The sequence below is a fragment of the Geotrypetes seraphini genome, chromosome 1 (assembly GCF_902459505.1).
Source record: "Geotrypetes seraphini chromosome 1, aGeoSer1.1, whole genome shotgun sequence".
NCBI lineage: Eukaryota > Metazoa > Chordata > Amphibia > Gymnophiona > Dermophiidae > Geotrypetes > Geotrypetes seraphini.
Window position 1 is genome coordinate 350,115,524 of NC_047084.1, and position 15,771 is coordinate 350,131,294.

At 43.1% G+C, this 15,771-nt stretch overlaps 1 protein-coding gene across 1 annotated transcript in view; it reads right to left on the bottom strand.

The window, feature by feature from the left end:
* Positions 1-910: 910 nt before the first annotated feature.
* Positions 911-15,771, bottom strand: part of ANTXR2 (ANTXR cell adhesion molecule 2) — a 425,705-nt gene continuing 410,844 nt past the window's right edge. Inside the window, exon 17 of the mRNA XM_033963685.1 lies at positions 911-3,686. Coding sequence (XP_033819576.1) covers positions 3,645-3,686 — 42 coding nt within the window. The 3' untranslated portion in view covers positions 911-3,644. The remainder of the gene's footprint in view (positions 3,687-15,771) is intronic.

Below are 15,771 nucleotides of genomic sequence, written 5' to 3' on the forward strand. Positions count from 1 at the left end.
CTGGCATATAAGTGGCTCCTGCAGTCATAAGGGCTATTGGAGTGGTAGATAAGTGAGTCTAGGTGATTTTGGAGGTGGATTGGGGGGGGCTCACCGTAACCTTTAAGGGAGCTGTAGGGAGGAGAAGACATGGCACCGTTTTTTTGAAGTTCACAGCAGTGCCCTGTAAGGTACCCCACTATTTAGGTGGCATGTCTGGGTATGCAGTCCATCACTTTGCAGACCCCTCCCACATCCAACAGGGCTTGTTCTAGGCATTTTGGACTTGGACGGAAAGTTGGACGAAAATGTGGTATAAAGATGGACGATCAGATCGGCAGGACGTATAATTACACGATTTCCAAAATGAAAGAAAAGTTGGACGTATCTTTCGAAAATGTGTCTTAAGCTGTTTTTTACTTTGGACGACTTGCGAGATGGACGTAAACGGACTTAGACGTCCCTTTCGATTATGCCCCTCCACGTTTAAATGCAGGTACCAGACTGTAGAACTGCCTTCTCAAGTATGGAAGTCTTTAATTTGAATTAGCAGGTTTAAAACATACATAAATATATTCAGTACGTTCTCTTCCTTTCTGGGTGCAGCAATTATATGCATTAGACTTATTTTTTTTTTCATTATTGCATCCTATTTACACCAAACATGGCAACTCTGCTCCTCAACAGTCAGTGTCTGTTTACCACCCAATGCAGTCTTCTATTGATGTTTCTGATGGCAGATATGGGAGACCAGTTTAACAGAACTGATCATTTTATTCTTTTAAATTTATTTACATATTCAGAAGCAACACACAGGACTTCAAAGTATGTACACAAAAAACTTCATTTCATATCACAACATAGTCTTAACTGGTTAAGGCTATTCTGCTCCAGAACAGTTATAGAAAAGGAAGGTCACTTAAGGAAGATCCACTTTTCAGTTTAACTTTAATAAAAAATAATTTATTATTTATTTATTCAATTTTCTATACTGTTCTCCCAAGGGAGCTCAGAATGGTTTACATTAATTTATTCAGGTACAAAAAGGAAACAGTCCTATGTGGCTTCTAGCAAAGCAGAATCAGACTTTGGTCTTTTTATCACCCAGCACTTATATAGGAATAATTTGCATATAACCACTTATAGAAAGTAGTAGTAATATCAGTAATGGCATATCATTTCTTCAAAAGCCCTGTTTTCCTTTGATTTTGAGGGCTGAAACGTCGGTTCTTTCTACACAGACGTGGCAAGACCCGGAAACCTGTTACAATCAGTTATCATTTCCTCTGACAGACAGAATCACGCATTTCAAAGAACTGATGAATGGGTGCAAGCCCCCTGGCATTAGCAGGTGATATGCCTTTTTCATCAATCATGCCATGCCACAGACTGGTGGGTGTGCTTTCCAAGTGGACGGGAGAGGAGACAAGAAACTCAGCACAACTGTTTTAGCCCTGTGATAAAAGTGGAAGGAAACCAAGCAACCGCTGAAGCCAACATCAGTATATATTTTATTTTCAGTCTACATGCACTTATTAGCTTTGGACAAGCCAAGGACATAAACTCAAGCACAATAATTATGCAAGTGGATGCACAGACATCTGAGGCGTCTTTGGTAGTGCCCCAGAATGGCATGGAGACCAAGAGAATTATCTCTCTCGCAATTTTTGGAGAGAGCATTAAAAAATAATTAGAGGTTTAATTAGAGCAGGACGCTTTGCATCGCTCTTCCCATCTTGCGTATATGGATGCCTACCAAATGTGAAATGCTCGCCTTTCTCTCTCATATATGATAGTTGTTGAACTTATCTTTAGTGTCACTTCATAAGCCTTTCTGCTCGCAGAGAGACATTCCACTGACCCAGCCACTGGTCATTGTCTCTACCAGTTCCCATCAAAGCAGGCGCGCCTTGTCAGGTTTCGATTCGAATATCCCTATTGTATCTGAAGTACAGTATCAAAAGTGACTAGATCATTTGAGCCTTTTTCTTCAGATGCCGCCTCTTTTCTCCCCCCCACAGTCCGTTCCACTCACGCTAACATCATTTGGAATTGTTGACATGACAAAAACAGTGTAATATTTTATTTTTGAGCTTGAAGAAAATAACAAGGCAGTGCATGGTAAGGGCCAGCACCCTTATGAGAGCAAAGCCTAAATTGATGAAAGGAAGGCCTTTTTCACTACTCTTCAATGCTAGCCAAGACACAGTGCCCCTCAAAATCCAAGTAATGCGTACAGTAATAGGTCATTCAATGTCAAAAGGCATAAAAAAGATGAGCGAAATCTTCACAGGCTGCTGCTTGCTGTTCCCTTTAATTATATTAATTAAACTTTGAAATTCTCAGGCAAAGAGAGTTGCTGGCTTGTGACGCTGAAAAGCCCTTGGAGATTTGGAAGGGGGAGAGGAGGGGGGACCTCTGAGACACTAGCTTTGAGGCTACTGTTGTATTTTTTTTTTCTAGGCATAAACAACATCACCATCAAATCAGCCTCCTTATGGTTAAGGCTGTTTTATGTGCTTCTGAACTCTGAATGTGGAAAACCGGAAAATCTACTAGCCACACAGTGTCAAGGTCTCAAGGCATCGGTCCCTCAAAGTATACTGAAGACCTCTGGTTACATGCTGTCTTCCTGCAGAGTGACACTCTACTAATCGTCTTACTGTCTCCGGTGCATAATGAAGGAAAGGTGTGCTCAGCAACTAAAGAGCAAAGTCTTTCTGCTACCACTTTCTTGAGGTGTCCTGGCTACCACATTCTCATACATTTTTTTTCAGTGTTAGCAAGGCACAACTTCCAGTCAAAAGGTTCCTGTAAGTCAGAATGCAATCAAGGGAGGCATGGAAGGATTTGGGGATACAAGGCAATGAAACATGTTTGTATATGTTAGCCAGGAGGAAATCTGTACCCTTCACCTTTGGTTATCAGTCTCTGTTTCTGATATTATTCCTGCTTTCATATCTAGACAATGGAACATCGCCACCAAATGGCATGATATCACATTACATTACATTGTGATTTATATTCCGCCTATACCCCATAGAGTTCATAGCGGATTACAGCAAAAAATAGCATTTCACTAGGAAGAAACCCAGTTAAACAATTACAACAAGAAGACATCCCTCAACATTATCCAAAAGTTCTTGAACTGATAAGTTTCTAACAATCTCCTGAATGTCATGTAATTCCCCTCAGCCCTTATAAAAAAAGAGGAATCTTTTTTCAGATAGAAGGGGCCTTATAAAAAAGAACTAGACCATTAGCTAAACTGTTTTATCTGATAGTATCCAGAATATTTGTCATCCTTTCTCATTTGTTCAGTCTGGGCATATCTTGTGGGGAAGAAGGTGGGAAGATCCATTTCTTTGCTCAACCTTACATTTGGTTAGAAGTCATTGAAGGCGTAGAACTTTGCATCCCTTTTTGGAAATCTGAGATCAACCCCAGTAATTCTCATAAGCTGAACGGTAGATGGTGGAACAGCTGATAAGGGGGGTTGCCACTATGGCTGGGTGAACAGGTGGACACAAAACCTAAGAACCAGCAGGAAATGTTTTGAGCTGGGCTGAGAGGCATAAGGCTGTCCTGTGAATTCACAGAAGTGCTTTGGTGTCTTTCTTTGGTTAAAAGGTGACTTTGGAAGCTTTCCAGCTTTCTGTTCTTCTTTACTGAGAAGACTGCACCCGAGAGAAGTTAATACACCGCCCCTAGAATGAAGGAAAAAGCATAGCTACAATTATTCTGAAGAACAGCACAATGAAAAGTAGAAGAGAAATACAGTAGTCTCAGTTAACAGGGTTTTAGTTAACCAGGACTCTCATACAACTGCAAAAATATCACCAGTGTGAAAAAAAAGTCTCCTCAAGCACTAGCAGCAGTGTTCTGAGCCACAAATTCTCCCTCCCTTAAGCCCCAAAGCAGCTACAAATCCTCCTTCCCATCCCAAAGCACCAGCGTGACAGTGGTCCTGAATCGCATAGCCCTGTTCCCTCCCTCAAGCCCTGAAGTGGCAGAAGCAGGCAGCAGTTCTGAGCCACTTGCTCCCTCCCTCCTTTCCCTTCTTTACCTGAGCTGGTCAGCAGGAGGCAGCCTCAAAACAGGTTGCTCGCAGCCAGCCCTGGCAGGGGCCTTTCCTCTGATGCGTCACTTCCGATGCATCAGAGGAAAGGCCCTGTCAGGGCTGGCCCTGTCAGCCTGTTTTGAGGCTGCCTCCTGCTTACCGGCTGCAATCGGGTAAGGAAGGGAGAGAAGGAGGGAGGGAAGGAGCAAAGGAGGTCACAGCTCAGGACTGTTACCTACTTCTGCCACTTCGGGGCTTGAGGGAGGGAGCAGGGCTTTGCAGCTCAGGACCGCTGCCGTGCTAGTGCTTTAGGGGGGGGGGTTTCTAACACACTCAATTGACCAAACAGTTATCCAGTATCCACTAATCCCCGTGGGTGCCAGATAACTGAGATTCTACTGTACTGGCACTTTTTACAGCAGTAAGGAAAAACACACAATCTGCACTGAGACGGGAATAAAGGCATATAAATGGGTAACTTGCACAGAGTGGCAGGTGCAATTCAGCCCACCTTTCTGAGCATGCTGGTCTTTATATTTATCTGCCATCATTTACTGTGTTCCTATGTTATTGTAACCTTGACACTCACACTGCTTCTATGCGCACACAATGTACATAAGAATAAAAATTAATCTACTATATATTTATTGGCAGGAATTTTGGTCACAGCTTTAATTAACAATTCAACAATAAATGAAACTTTACCAATCAATTCTCTCAACCCCCCTCCACCAGAGCAGCCTATCACATCCCAACAAACTACTCATCCCCCCTCCCCCTTTTGAGCTAGTTGGTATTGACCTTAGCCCCATACAAAACCGGCTAAGTTCTAATAAAATAACCATTTAAGTAACAAGTGTCTTGTGGTGATGCCAAGCCCTCATCTCTGCTCATGGTGGTATCACAAATGAGCAATTCCCACCCCACGCCACTTGGATGCTATTTTTTCTTCCCCAAACTACTTGGTTCCTTGGACTTCACCCCCTCCATTCCCACAGTTGCAACCTCCCTTCTCCCCCAAACTATCACCCTAAGACCAAAGAAACAAGCCTAAGAAACCAACTACTCCAACCCAGAATACAAAGAGAGGGAAGGATGGGAAAAACAAATTCTTGATAAACCCATCCTCCCCACACTCTCTCATCTTACCTCTGAGACCTCCATCCAAAAACCACCCAAACTTCCAAATACTCCTTTTTTTTTTTCTTTTATTTATTAATTTTACAAACAATACACAAGAAATCCTCTTGTTACAGCAAAACAGAGTATGCGAATCATAATTTCTAATAAAAATAATACCTGTGTTAGAAGAAAATTAACAAAGTTATGGATAATATATCATAAATCAATATTCAACTTAAATTGTTCACATAGGTATATTATTTTATCACCAAATTTAAACTCTTATGTGTCCTCAAAATAAAGAGCACAGAGAAACAGTATAAGATAAGATAGGGAGCTCTAAATAATTCAAGCAACTATTTAACAAACAAGGCTTAACATGAAAACATTCCCGGCTAAATTTTTATAAAGCAGCCTTTAATAAAGAAAACTAAGATGTTAAGATAATTTATTCATATCCAAGAATCTTCGAAGAAAAGATATTTAGTCCCGGCATATCTAATATTATACTTACATGGATAATTTAACAGAAAAGTAGCTCCCAAATTTTTTACCTCTTCCCTCATATCCAAAAACAATTTTCTACGATCCTGAGTAGATTTAGTAACATCTGGGAATTTCCATATTTTTTGACCAAAAATTGAATATTAGAGTTGCGAAAGAACATTCTCATTAAGGCAGGGGTGTCCAATGTCGGTCCTCGAGGGCCGCAATCCAGTCGGGTTTTCAGGATTTCCCCAATGAATATGCATGAGATCTATTAGCATACAATGAAAGCAGTGCATGCAAATAGACCTCATGTATATTCATTGGGGAAATCCTGAAAATCCGACTGGACTGCGGCCCTCGAGGACCGACATTGGACACCCCTGCATTAAGGCATTCAAATCCTGCTCAAAAACAAATGAAATTAACAATGTCCCTCGATATTCTATTACAGTATTTCATGTGAGGTTTCCAGTATATCTGTAATATTATTAAAGTCAATCTGTTGTAAATTGTCAGCATGAGTGCTTTGAGACGGTAATTTACTCTTCTTCCTTGGTCAATAAAATATCATATTAATAGTGGGAATAGCATCTGAAGTATATTTTAAATTCTCCATTAAATATTTTTTAAACATATCCAAAGGGGTAAATGTAGAAGACTTAGGAAAATTCAACACTCGCAGGTTGAACCTTCTATTATAATTTTCTAAAGATTCAATTTTTCTTTGTAAATACATTCTCTCTTTTACGAAGGTACCTGAGAGTTTCTGTATAGAGGCAATCTCAGCATTCATTTGATCAAATTTAAAATTTGTTTCAGTTTGAATAGTTTGCACAGATGCTGATAATGTATCAATTTTACCCAGTATAGCCGAGATAACACCTACTGTCTTCGCTGTTGCTACTTCTAGCTTCTGAAGGATAGTCCATAGATTTTCCAATGTCACCGGTGGAGTGCGGATATCTTCCTCCACTTGTCCAGTTGAAAACTCAGCATTCTCAAGAGCATGGAGCCCCCCACTGCGCATAGCCGACTGACTCGTCCGGTCCTCCGTACTTGCGAGCACCACGTCCTCTGATGCTGGATTCGATGGTAGTCGGGCCGCTGGAGGGGATAACGAGGTCTCAAGTCCCAAGACTCTGGCGGCTCCCTCCGCCAGAGTAACCACTGGGCTTCTACCCTCTGTACTAGCCAGCGAGCTAGTGAAAAATCTGTCCAACGATGCTTGTCGGGGCAAAGAGGGGTCCACCCCGAAAAAGCCCGTGCGTTTTGTGTGCAGCATCAGGAAACTCAGAAAAATAAAGAATTCCCAGAGGTAAAATCGCAAGGTTATGTGGAACAGATCGATCTCACTGCTACCACGCCGGCACCATCTTGTTTCAGCCCCAAACCCAAAACCCCCAAATACTCCTTTTCTTTATGTTTCTTTCCTTCTTGCCCCCTGCCCTACCTGCAATCAGAATCCATAGGCCATTCCATTTCCCAAACTTTTTATAGTAACTAAGTCAAACTTCTATTTTACCTCTTTGTCACTCTCTTAACATGACTTCCTATCCCATCCATTCCCCATTCTTACATCCTACCCCGACACCGACCTGACAACCCATTCATCCCTTCCCCTTTTTCATCCTCAAATCCTCGCTATGTCAGCAGTTCAGCCAGCTTAATAGCCCACAGCTAAAATTGTGGACTCTCCTTATCCTCACTAAATATGATTTGGGCTATTTGTGCACTTATGGGCCCATGCTCAAAAGATTCATGGTAGAGGAAGCTCTACCGCAAATGCAGTGCTGAAAAGTCAGCGTAGCATGTTCAAAATAATTAGCATGCAAATTCATGTCATGTTAAAATTGCAGCAGTAATTTGCTGCTCATTACTCTGAGCTAACTTTCCTGTCAGTGCCTGAACACTGATTGGCTCAGGCACTTAAAGGAAAATCAAGTACAAAAACCAAAAAGCATGCTAGGACATGCCAGTCCCTTACTTGAGCCCATGCAGACCCACCAGGGCTGGGTCCAACCGCTTAACTGCTACTGGCCCTAGTGGTCCAATGGACTGCCAACCCCTCCAACCTGACCTGATCATCCCGCCTGACACTGTTCAAAATGGTGGCCCTGCGTGGTGCATCCTGGGATACACAGGGCAGGGTCTAAGTATCATAAAGGACTTTTTTCCCTTATATGGTGCTTTGGCCCTTCTTAGTGTATTCCAGGACGCACCGGGTAAGAGCAGGGTGTCAATAATTGGGTAGCAAGAAGTGATTATTGGCACGAATTAGAATTTATGCATGCATCTTTTTAGGTGTATTCTACCAAGTGGGGTGTGTACTGTGCGGATCCGTAAAGGAAGCAAGACCATGGGAGGGGAAAGGGCAAGTCGTGGGTATTCCATCGATTTTTTTGCACACTGTTACAGAATATGCATGATCCACACCTAAGTTAGGTGTGGGGAAATTACACCATGTTTCAGTTGGATTAAATACCCATGCTTATAACTCTGCCATGGAACTTGGCGCTACGTATATTCTATAAATAGCACCCAAATTGGAGCTCTCTTTATAGAATAACGCTTAGCATGCACTTTTTTGGGCACTGAATTTTCAGCGCTATATATAGAATTTACCTCATAGTGTATAAATAAATACAAGAGGTGTTCACATGGATGGAGCTTCCATCTACGGGTGTAACATAGTGAATAACGTGCGTTATGTCTGCACTTGCCACGTTTGGGCACCTGCAGTTACAACAGATCTATAGTTGGTGTAATTGCGGGCACCTAAATGTAACGCACAGCGATACTGGGTTATGCTAGTGTTCTTTAATGGAATCTGTGTGCACAGGTTTCATTCTAGAATGGTCTCTCACCGTGCAACACTGAGATACCTAAAAGAAGATTCCCAGTTCTAGAATAAGTTATGGGCCCGGCAGGTACTGAGTTTATAAATTCTTCATCCAGTGGCGTAGTAAGGGGGGTGGTCCGCCCCAGGTGCCATCTTGCTTGAGGCGCGTCACTCTTCCTCCTCCTCTCTTCCCCCCTTCCCACTCCTCCCCCTGCCACGTGCGCACCCCTTCCCTTCCCCTGCATCTTTTTAACTTTGGTGTGAGCAGCCACCAACTCGCTGCCCATGTCGGTTTCAGCGCTCTGACATCACTTCTGGGACCCGCGCCTGGAAAGTGGCACCAGAGAGAGCGCTGAAGCCGACACGGGTAGCAAGTTGGTGGCTGCCTGCGCCAACGTTAAAAAGGTACGGGGAAGGGGCACGCACACACAGCAGGGGGTGCGGGAGGGGCGCCGCTCACCCTTGCTATGCCACTGTCATCACCCGCATGTTTTCAAGTCTTATATTGATAGCGTTGCAAAATTTAAATTCACTGTTCCCTCTATGCTGAGCAGGAGTTCTCCAGCTACATTGCTGCCAGTGCCTTAGGGCAGCGTGGGAAAATTAACCAGACGACAGTTATATTCAGCGCTCACAATGCAAGGTTATTACTACCACTACTATTATTTCTAGAGCGCTATCAGATGTACATTATGCAGTGCTCTACAAGTCACAAAGGAGACACTCCCTGCTCCTGTGAGCTTACAATCTAAACAGTCAAGACAGACAAACAGGATGCCAGGGTAGGATTAGCACATAGATAAGACCGCATAAATAGCAGTCCTATCTTTATGTGCTAGCCAATGGCCAGTTAACGTTGAATATTGGCTAACCTGTTATCAGATGGTCTGTCTTAAAAAAAACCAAAAAACAAAAAAACCCCCCCAGATATTCAATGCTGGTCGCCAGAAATGGCCTGGCATTGAATATCTAGAATCAGTACCAGCAGCAGGTGATCACCATGCTGCCCGCTAAATATCGACCCCACAGTATTCAGAACGGTAGCATAAGTCAGTTACGTGCGCAGTTGATAAATGGGGGAAGGGGAGAGTGGGACTTGATACACCGTCTTTCAGTTTACATATTAGTGATTAATGCTTGTTAATGCTAATTGCTACTTAGCCCCAATTAAATTCAAATTAGCTAATTATGTTACACACGTAACTGACCCTATTCTATATTCAAATTAGCTAATTATGTTACACACGTAACTGAGCCCTATTCTATAACCAGGCATGCAATTATGTGCCTAACTCTGTGGTTTATTGGTTTTAATAAACTGCCTTTCGTGGGAAATGTCAAAGCAGTGAACAGTACAATAATTAAAATACAGAATCATAAAACAGGAAAAGAACTATAATATCTGATAGGAAAGGAAACATTTATAGAACCTGGGGATTAGTGATTCAGACAAGTAATTACTATAGACAGGCTTTGTGAGAGAATACTGATTCCAAAACAAAATATCTACTCTCTACACTTGATAAATCTCTATAATTTTTCAATTATGGTTCAAAATATCAACGTGATAGAATAGTTGATATCTTTAAATCAGTGGTCTCAAACTCAAACCCTTTGCAGGGCCACATTTTGGATTTGTAGGTACTTGGAGGGCCTCAGAAAAAAAATAGTTAATGTCTTATTAAAGAAATGACAATTTTGCATGAGGTAAAAATCTTTATACAGTGGTACCTCAGTTTACGAGTGTACCGGTTTGCGAGTGTTTTGCAAGACGAGCAAAACATTCGCAAAATTGGCGCCTCAGAAACCGAGCGTGGCTCAATTTACAAGCACCCCCCCCCCCCGCCGCGATTGGGCACCCCACCGCCGCTTCTTACCGTCTTCTGGGCCTGAGAACCGGCACCGGCATGTCCTGTGGGTTGGTGCCGGTGCCTGAAGATCTGCCTCCTCTTCTTGCTGGGCCTTGAGCATCTGCGCATGCTCAAGGCCTGAGAGTTCACGTTCTCTCCTTTTGGCTAAGTCTTAATATTGTAATTTATAGCTAAAGAGACATATGATCAAGAAACTGTTTTATTTGTGATGATGATAAACATACCAAGGGCCTCAAAATAGTACCTGGCGGGCCGCATGTGGCCCGCAGGCCGCAAGTTTCAGACCACTGCTTTAAATGGAGTCTCTGCTCTTACAGAGCTCCAGTCTATGAAAGGAAAAACCTTAGATCCCAGGTTGTTGCCAGCTATTTGACTTCAGCTTGCAAACCACTTTGGGAACGCAGTGAGCAGAGAGAAACAGCTGCCGATTGAATTTGCAGACATTCTTGTCCAGAGCTCTGATGCAGCTAAAGTGAAAGCGGGCGGCCTTTGTCCGAAAGAGCTAAGTACTTCTAGAGAATTGTCTTGAATTTATATAAATCATATGAATATGTGTTTGAAATCTATAAAAAAAATTTGAAGGAGGTGGAGGATAAACCAATGAGGATTGTCCCAAAGTGGTTTGCAAGCTGAAGTCAAATTGCTGGCAGTGACCCGGGATCTGAGGTTTTTCCTTACATAGACTGGAGCCCTGGAAACTGAGAGACTCCATTTAAAGATATCAACGATTCCATCACGTTGATATTTTGAACCATAATTGAAAAATTAGAGAGATTTATCAAGCGTAGAGAGTAAATTTTTTTGTTGTTGTGATTAGTGAATCAGACCCCACCTAGATTTGAGTTTCTTGTTGTGATATGTGCTGAACAGCTTTTCTCATGCCTAGTAAATGTAAAATGAAAGCAGGAAATTATTGGCTAGAAGGGGAGAGACAAGGAATGACACCCTCTTTCCTTTATTCCACAGCCCAGCGCAACGTGCTATATAAAATGATGAGAACAGGGCATCGTCGTGTGTGGTTTCAGGTTAAGCCCCAGTCACACTAAGCTATTTGGAAACTGGCATCCCTGCTGCTCCTCAATCACTGCAGCCAGCAAAAGCAACATTAAGCAGAGCAAGTGTCATATTCCCTGGTTTAGGAGACATTAACATTCAACTGGCATTAACAGTCGCAGGCTCTTCTACCACTTTCCTGCACAGGATGTATTTCACTGCTCTAACCGTTATAATATTACGCTCACCTCATAAATATTTGTTGACAAGCTGAAGCGTACAGCTGCAGTTCAGCTTTTTTCTTTTAAACATATTATGATAGTTGATTTATATATTTATTTTGAAATGAGACTAGTAAAGCCTCCCCAATATGCAACATGATTTAGGAATAAACCTTTAAAAGATATGGCTTCTCCAAGGTATAATGCAGGTCATCTCTCGCTGAGGGGGGGTGGGCAGCTGACAAAATCTGGGATCCTCACAGAAGAACAAATGCTGTCCCGCTCATTTAAAAAAAATGGTGAGCACGAACATCCTGGAAAACTCAGGGTCTGATTTTCAGAATGGCATCCCAATTGTAGGTGGCAGTAGGGAGTGGCGTACCTAGGGTATGTGGCACCCGGGGCCCATAATTTTTTGACACCCCCCCCCCATGTAAAAAAATATTTTTTGTAATAACCATGAAACTGAATAAATGGTGATAATAGAAACAGGCAGGGAAAATTTTCTTTTATTGAACCTCATATATGTAACCATTAATCCAAACATAACATAAATTATGTCTGAATTGTCATGACATCAGAAGTACATATGGAGTAGTTGCAGGTGATGCTTGGGACAGTTCTGATTGTGTTAGTTCGGTTTTATGTGTTTTTTGAATAGAAGGGTTTTTATTTCTTTTTTGAAGGTTTTGTAGTTTGTGGTCGAGGTCAATAGGTTGTAGAGTTGGGGGTCGAGTGTTGCAGCTCGAATGGCTAGGAGGTTGTCGAACTGTTTTTTTCTTTTGACGTTTTTGGTTGGAGGGTGTGTGAATGGTGCGTGAGTTCTCCTATGTCTGGTTGAGGTGGATTGAATTATTTAGCTGAAGAAATTAGTTACCCCCCCCCCCCATTCAACACACATTAATTCTCTTCCATTTTTGTTCCCATTATAATAAACACTGATAAGTTCTCAGAAAAAAAAATACATTAAAATAAGAAGTGAAAACAAAGGCCCCTACAGATGAGAACATAACATAAGAATAGCCTAACTGGGTCAGACCAATGGTCCATCATGCCCAGTAACCAGTGTTCCCGCTAAGCTGCGTTGGCCTGCGCTCGCGCACAAAATATTACATCGCAGCGCAAAGTTTCTCTTCACAGCGCACACACGCGTCGGTAAGGTAAGGGGACGCATTGGGGGGATTGCACTTCCCCACAATTGCCATGCTTCGGTTCCTCTTCTTCCTTCCTTCCCCCCCCCCCCCCGCGGGACCCTGCGGCACCATCAACTCTTACTCCCTCTAATGTCGGCCCTGCAGCTCCAGACTTCCTCGCACCTTCTCCCCTCCCCCTTTGGATCGCTATTATTTTAAATGTTATAGCCGCGGAGCTGTATCCATCAGTGGAGATGTCTAACCTCGGCCTGCCCCGGAACTCTTACTGCAACAGTGACTTCCTGTTCCTGCCTAGACGGGCGGCTGCTGTAGTAAGAGTTCCGGGGCAGGCCGAGGTTAGACATCTCCACTGATGGATACAGCTCCGCGGCTATAACATTTAAAATAATAGCGATCCAAAGGGGGAGGGGAGAAGGTGCGAGGAAGTCTGGAGCTGCAGGGCCGACATTAGAGGGAGTAAGAGTTGATGGTGCCGCAGGGTCCCGCGGGGGGGGGGGGAGGAAGGAAGGAAGAAGAGGAACCGAAGCATGGCAATTGTGGGGAAGTGCAGAGCTGCAGGGAAGAGTGTTGCGGTACCCAGCTGGAGGGAGAAGGAAGATGAGGGAGGGAATTAAAGGAGATGCCAGGGCTTGGAGCGTAGGAGGAAGGTATGCCAGTCTAAGGGAAAAGGAAGGGGGAGATGTGAGAGCATGGAGGGGGAGCGAAAGATGGAAGAAAAGGAAAGGAGAGAGATGCCAGAGAATCAGGGAAGGGGAGATACCAGACTATGAGGAGAGGTGTGGGAGAGGGAAGGCGAGGAGAGAGATGCCAGACCAATGGGGTGAAAGGAGAGATGGAAGGGGGAGGCATACAGTTTCTGGAAGGGGCATAGAAGGAGAGAAGATGCCATATAGGGGAAGAGAGACGGCAGACAGTGGATGGAAGGAAGAGAGTTACAAGAAGATGAGGAAAGGAGAAACCACAGAAGACAAAGGTAGAAAAAAATTTCTATTTATTTATTGCTTTAGGAGACATGTGTCACTGTTTCTGTGAAGCATTGTATGCAGAGTCCAGCTTCTTGCTGGTTCAATTTAACCTTTGTCTATGTATTTTTATTTTATCCCCCCTTTTACAAAACTGTGAAGCGTTTTTAGCACCAGCCTTGGTGGTAGCAGCTCTGATGCTCAGAATTTTATGAGCATCAGAGCTGTTACCTCCGTAGCTAAAATCCACACTACAGTTTTGTAAAAGAGGGAGGGGTTAGTTTGTGATTACATATTCCTTACTAGGCGAAGGTGTTTTCTGTGTTCTGTGTGTTCGAAAGACATGGTTTTCTGTTAGGATTGACGGTGTAGGATTGATCTGTGCTGGTCTGGCTTGTTTAGTTTTACAATGGGTGTATTGATGTACTGCTCACTGCAATATGTAAGATGCTGCCTTTTCCTAGGTACTCATGTGTGACGTGTGGTTTGTTACTAAAAATCATGTTTTTCTTACAGATGGGGGGGGTGCCAAAAAATGATGGGCCCCGGATGTTACATATGCTAGGTACGCCACTGCATGTAAAGATACCAGAAAGCTGGCGTAGCAAAAACTTCTAAGTTTTGAGTATTTAACCCTCCCACAATCTCACGGGCACTCGTTTCAAGTTTATTGAGATTTTGATTTAAACGCAATATCAAATATTTTCAATGCGTATAACAAAAATAAATTTGGGGAAATAAATAAAACCATTTGAACCAGTGTTCCCGCTAAGCTGCGCTGGCGTGCGCTGGCGCACAAAATATTACATCGCAGCGCACACGTTTCTCGTCACAGCGCACGATCGGAAGAGGCGTACGGCAGATGGCAGGGCGGCGAGAGGAGAATCGGGCGAGTTGGCTCATAACTTGCTGGCGCCCGATATTTTTGGCTCACGGTGAAAAAAGTTTGCTCACAACACCCGCCCGCTTAGAGGGAACACTGCCAGTAACCCATTCTCATGGAAGCCAATCCAGGTCACTAGTACCTGGTCAAAACCCAAAGATTAGCAACATTCCATGCTACCGATCCAGGGCAAGCAGATATTTCCCCCATGTCTTAATAACAGACTATGGACTTTTCCTCCAGGAATTTGTCCAAACCTTTCTTAAAACCAGCTACAGTATCTGCTTTTACCATAACTTCTGGCCACTTCATTTTTAAGCTGAGATCTTTCCTTCCAAACAGAGACTTTGCTAGATGTCAAATACAGCACAAGGTAACTTCACACGGACTTAGCTGTGCAGGAAATGTGAATCTCCTCATACACCCACCATATAGTGCAAAAATGTGCAAAGGTCTGGTTTTTTCTTTCGATCACTACATAGACTAATGCCACACAAGCAGCGCTGTTACAAGCATATTCTGTAGGTCAGTGCTAAGGTTAATAAAGTTTCCTTCCTTGGACCAGAAGGAGATGCTGACAAACCACTGGAAGAGATCCCAAAACAACTACCCAGGCACAACACCCAAAGACCCACTCAGTGTGTGAACCAGTTGAGTGGAGTGGACTAACTGGGGGGTGGGAATGGGCCCGGAGTTTACTCAGCAGAATTTCCCAGATCACCTCTTCCTCTCAACACATTGACACGCTGCCACCACCACCACTAGGAACACCTCACCGGGTAGGCCAGCAATGCTATAAACTTTATAAAACACATTATTATATTTTCTTATAAAGCACATATTTTAACTGAACTCTCTGACATTTTCAGCCTTTCCATTCACAAAAATAGAAGGAAAAAAGTTCCCATTTCCTGCTGTCTCATGTCCCCGGCCTATACAATATTTTTCTTCTGCAGAGTGCAGACCCTTCAAAAATCTGACCAAATCCTCATTTCACTTGCATTATAAAGTACTGAGGATGCCATCTCTCCCCAATCCCAGGTCCTAAAGTCTAAGACAGTAGCACAAACTAGTGCTGCCAGATTCAGGAAAAAAAATTTCGATTCAATTCAGCCTGGTAAATTGGTTTATCGATTCAATTTTCCTGCCCAATTGGGTGTTTTTTTTTTTTCAAACATCCTGGTAGGTTTATTTTATA